At 42.4% G+C, this 5,410-nt stretch overlaps 1 protein-coding gene across 1 annotated transcript in view; it reads left to right on the top strand.

Moving 5' to 3' along the window:
* Positions 1-4,555: 4,555 nt before the first annotated feature.
* The window catches only part of LACE1 (lactation elevated 1), a 390,750-nt gene continuing 389,895 nt past the window's right edge, over positions 4,556-5,410 (top strand). The window contains exon 1 of the mRNA XM_006881166.1: positions 4,556-4,875. Within this exon, the coding sequence (XP_006881228.1) occupies positions 4,647-4,875 (229 nt within the window). The 5' untranslated portion in view covers positions 4,556-4,646. The remainder of the gene's footprint in view (positions 4,876-5,410) is intronic.

Below are 5,410 nucleotides of genomic sequence, written 5' to 3'. Positions count from 1 at the left end.
GAAAGTGAGGAGGACTTGAAGCACTAGTTGCGGAAAATCAAGGAATGCAGCCTTCAGTATGGATTGTGTTTCAATATCAAGAAACAAAGATTCTTACCATAGCACCAATAATCAGTGTCATGATGGATGAAGAGGAAGTTGAAACTATCAACAGCTTCATCTTACTTGGATCCACAATTTACACCCTAGGTATGAGCAGTCAGGAAATAAGGAGACACATTATACTGGGAAAATCTGCAGTTAGGGAACTTTCCAATTTATTGAGGAGTAGTGATGTCAGTTTGAGGACTAAGGTGCATCTGATTTAGGCCATAGTTTTCTGATTACTAGCTATGCAACCAAGAGCTGGACAATGAATAAGGTTGACAGAAAAAGAATTGACGCCTTTGAGCCGAGGTATTGGAGAAGGGCACCAAACATTCCATGGATGGCCAAGAGAATGAACAGATATGTTTTGGAGATGGTGCATCCAGAGTACTCTTTGGAGGCAAGAATGATGAGGCTTCTCCTCACATGCTTTGGACATATTGCTAGGAGGTGCTATTCCTTGGAGAAGGACATGATGTTGGGAAGGGTGGAGTGTCAGTGAAGGGCGGGAAGACCTTCAACCAGGTAGATTGACACAGTGACTGCTGCCATGGGCTCTTGTGTGTCAGGATGGCACAGGACATGACTGGATTTAAATAATTTGTTCATAGGGTTGCTGTGATTCATACTTGACTTGATGATACCTATCAACAAGAACAAGAACAACAACATCTTATTAATCAGTTTAATTTTTAATTTATAATTTATAATTTCTCCCTACCTTTGGGGGGAAAAACCCCTTTTTATTATGATTTGGGTGAATATTTTTAGAGATAATTGGTTTTACATGAAAAACTAACACTTATTTTGTTTTGTAACATTGATGTCCATTTCTACAATATAACAACTGTCTTCTCACTTTCTCATTGTGATTACTCTTTCCATGAGCCCTTTTTTCCTATCCCTTCCTCCCTTTTAAGTTTTGTGCCTGAGATTTCCTCTTCTTCTGATCTTGCTTGGTTGTTTGGCTTAAGGAATGCTGGATGTCACTGGTATTGTTGTTTACCCTATGGGCCTATTACTTTGTAGAAATTTGAATTATGGAAGTGTCTCCCTACTTTTTTTTTTTTTTTTTAGCAGTATGTTACACTGGAGCAATTAGCAGCACCATGATGTATAGAGAAGAGATTGAAGTTGTTAAGAGCTACAGCTTGCTTGGCTCTACAGTCATCACTTCTGGCACCAGGAGTCAGGAAATCAAAAGACGAAGTGCACTTGGTAAATCTGCTATCAGGATCTCTCCAGAGTACTGAAAATCAACGATGTCAGTCTAGAGACTAAGGTGCACCTGATCCACTCTGTGGTCTTTCGCAATTACTTCCTGTGCATCAGACAGCTGTATAATTACTAATGATGACAGAAGAAGAACTGATGCCTTTGAATTGTGGTGCCAGAGAAGAGTTATGAACATACCTTGGACTGCCAAGAAAACAAATAGGTCTATCTTGGAAAGAGTGAAACCAAATTTCTCATTTGAGGCTAGTGTTTTGAGGCTCCATCTTACATACTTTAGACATGCTCCTTGGAGGAGGACAACATGCTTGGAATAATGGCGGGACAGTGCAGTTCAAAGAACTGATGGATTGATATTGTAACTGGGGCAATTGAGGTAGGTATATTGGAGTCAGTGAGACTGGCTCAGGACAGGGAGGGCTTCAGAGCTGCTGTACATCAAGTTGCCATGAGTCACAAGTGACTTGATGGCACATAACAACAACAACGTTACACTTTTTAGTTTTGCAACTCTCACATATCTTACTTCTATATTGTCCTAGACATTTTCGTTGTTGTTAAACACCATGAAGTTGGAACTTTCTCATAGTTGATTCTCTAGTGGATTATAAATTGCACAGGAAGAAATTGCCCATCTTTCTTCTACAGAGCTGCTGGTGGATTTGAACCTTTTACCTTTGGGTTAGGAGCATAGTTCTTTACCACTAATCCACCATAACTTCTTTTATTTTTTTCTCTTTAAATGTATATTCTTAAGTGGCTTTGATTCAACTTTGTATATATACAAATTGTGTGCTATTTTTTTATATTGATACATACTTGCTGTTATTGTTTGGTGTCGTCAAGTTGACTAAGATTCATAGTGACTCCATTAATAATGAGTTTTGCCCTACCCTGTGTCATCCGCATCGTCTCTGCTATACTTGAGCCCAATGTTACAGTCACTATGCCAATCCCTCTAGTTGAGGATGTTCCTTTCTTTTGCTGACCCTGCATCTTTTCAAGCATTAAGCCCTTTACTCTAATAAAATTTCTATGAGACAGATACCATCCTAATTTTATAGACAAGGGAAACACAAAAAGAGAGGTTCAATTATTGACAAAACCAGGCCTCAGATATGCATCTTCTGACCTTGGCTTTTTTGTCTTATTCATTGGTTACTCTCTACCCCATTCCCTTCATTGTCTTATTTGTTCTTTATTGGATATTTTGAGTTTTGTCAGTGTCTGTAGAATAATAAGTAGAACAAGCACTGCTTTATTTGTACATTTACCCAAATCACAATTGGGTAGCATTTCTTTCACATCGGAGATTATGCTTCTAGACTTGGCCTACATCTGTCTTTCTCTCAGTTCTATACCACCTTCCTATAGAACCAAAGCCTTTTTTCAAATTTGTTGTTGTTGTGATGTGCTGTTTAGTAATCTGTAACTTATAGTCACCCTATGTACAATAGCTCTGAACTCTGCTCGATACTGAGACAGTCTCACTGACTCCGACACACCTAATTCATTGTCCTGTTTATTGAGTTAATCCATTTCATCTGGGGTCTTCTTCTCCTCCACCGTTCCAAGCATGATAATCTTCTCTGAGGACTGGTCTCTCCTGGCTACATGGCCAAAGTAAGTGAGATGGAGCTTCAAAATCTTTGCCTCCAAGGAGAGACTTGGTTTCACCCTCTCCAAGACAGACCTAATTTGTTTTCCTGGTGGTCTATTGTATGTTCAATACTCTTCTCCAGCACCAAAATTCAAAGGCGTCAGTTCTTTCATCCTTAGTCACTGTCCAGCTCTCTGATGCACAGCAAGTAATTATGAAGACTGTATCCTGGATTAGGTGTACCTTAGTCTCTAGACCAACACATCATTGCTCTTTAGCACTTTGGAGAGGCCCTGACAACAGATTTCTGTAATACATTCATTCATCTTTTGATTTCCTGACTGTTGGTACCAAGAGTGTTGATTGTGGAGCTGAGGGAGCTGTAATTGTTAACAACTTCAATCTCTTCTCCATGTATCACGGTGCTGTCAATTGGTGAGAATCTTTTTCAAATTTATAATCTCTAATTGGACCAATAAGAAGCATCATGATGGAGAAAAGATTGACATTGTTAATTATTTAATCTTACTAGGATCCGGGATACTTAATGAATTGAGCAGGGAGCACTGGTGACCTAGTCGTAAGAAGCTGGACTGCAATACAGAAGTGTCGTGGTTCAAATCCTCCAGCTCATCTTCTCCAAGGCAGTGTACTGTCTTTGAAAACCCAAGGGAAAGTCAGCTATGGGTCGGTTCCAACTCAACCGTACATAACAACAACAACAACATTGCATTAGGCAAGTCTGTTGTCAAGGACCTCTCCAACTTACTAGGGAACATTGACGTTTAGTTTGAAGGGGAAGGTGGGCCATGTCTTTTCAGTCAGTTGCTATGCATTAGAAAGCAGGACAATGAATAAGAATGGTGGAAGAATTGATGCCTTTGAGCTGAATCCTCTGTGGACTGTCAAAATAACAGATAATGTCTTGGGGAAAGTGTGTCAGAGAGCACCTTGGAAACAAAGATGGAGGTTTGTCTCACTTTGGGCTCAGAGAGGCTATTCGTTGGAGAGGGACATCGTGCTTGGAAAAAAGGAGGGACTGTGAAAGAAAGGAAGACTCTAAACTAGATAGATTGACACAATTGTCAAAGGAATCAGTACAACCCTTAACCCTGCATGGAGTTAGTGGTCTCTGTCTCTGGCCCCGCCCCAGGGTGGGGAGATGATGCGGGTAGCATAAGATCTCTTGTTCATAGGGTTGCTTCGAGTTATATTCAACTCTATGGCACTTAACAATAACAACCATAGAGTTGTAATGGACTCATAGCCAGTCCTCAAGCTGATTTTCAGAAGTAATAAATAGCACAGGAGGCGATTGCCCATCTGTCTCTGCTTAGCCTTTGGGGGAGCGGAAACTTGTGACTTTGGGATGGCAGTGTTTTCCTTACCAAAAGGCCACTAGCTTATTTACTAAATCTTGGCTAAGGAGACTCTTTTAGAAGGCTCAGGAGCATATAGGTGACCACACTTCACATTCACTTACGAAGCCTTTGAAAGCGTCTGTGGGTGCTCACAAATTTTGGACTAGTGGAGAAATACCACCCTTAACCGACTTATCCGCTCTGTCCCTGGCCCCGTCCCCGGGTGCAGCGCACTGGCCTCTGGGAGTTGTAGTCTCCCAGAAGCGCGCGGAAGGACTGAAGGGCTTAGGCGTCCAGCCCGCCCCTTTCCCTCCAGAAGGTCACGTTCTGTAGTTCCTCCCTTTCATTCTTTCGGGCGGAACCTTATGCGAGCAAGGTTGGATTTGTTTGTACGTCCGTCTCTCCTCTGGGTTTCAATAAAGTTTTCCTCTTCTTTCCCTTGTACGGAGCTCAAGATGGCGACCTCGTGGTCTCCCTTGCTTACTCTGCGCCCCTTAATGCAGAGGCGGCTGACAGGGAGATTTGCTGGGTGCGGGGACTGGGCCACCGCTCTCACCCCTCCAGCCGCCGCCCCTGGGAAGCCCCTTTGGAAAGGTCAGTGACTGTCCCATGAGGAGGCTAAGCCGACCTACCCGTGTGTGCTAATGACCCAGACAGGGTCACCCTCTCCATTCCCATTATCCCCAGGTGCCCCTGGATTTTCTCGCCTTCTCGCAGCTCAGGGCCCCTAAAGGGGAATATCAACTCCATTAAACCTTCTCTGCTTGCTTGATAATGGAACCTTAGATACTGTTGAAACTGGTCCGTAGTGACACTCATTTTCAGGATCAGAGTGCAACTCAGGCTTTTCCCCCAGGTATAGGGTGTTTGTTGCCTGTCTTGAGATAAAGGACTTAAACTATGGGGTTGGGGCTATGGCCTCTTCTTCCTGTGCCTACTCAGTCTCTAGGCTGGTGACCCGACACTGTCCCAAGAGCCACAAAGTCCACAAGCATCTCTGAAGGATGAATTCTTACTCTTTTCATATCAGCAGATACGGAAACAAGCAGATACGTAAACAAGTATGTTTGTCACTAGGCTTGCTTCATTCATTCATTTGTTGATAGATATTCATGAATGACTTTTTTTT

This window comes from Elephantulus edwardii, unplaced genomic scaffold (genome assembly GCF_000299155.1).
Source record: "Elephantulus edwardii isolate Elephantulus edwardi_28Jun2011 unplaced genomic scaffold, EleEdw1.0 scaffold00013, whole genome shotgun sequence".
In the NCBI taxonomy this organism is placed as follows: domain Eukaryota; kingdom Metazoa; phylum Chordata; class Mammalia; order Macroscelidea; family Macroscelididae; genus Elephantulus; species Elephantulus edwardii.
The sequence above is the reverse complement of the archived record's forward strand: the minus strand, read 5'-3'. Positions and strand labels throughout refer to the sequence as shown.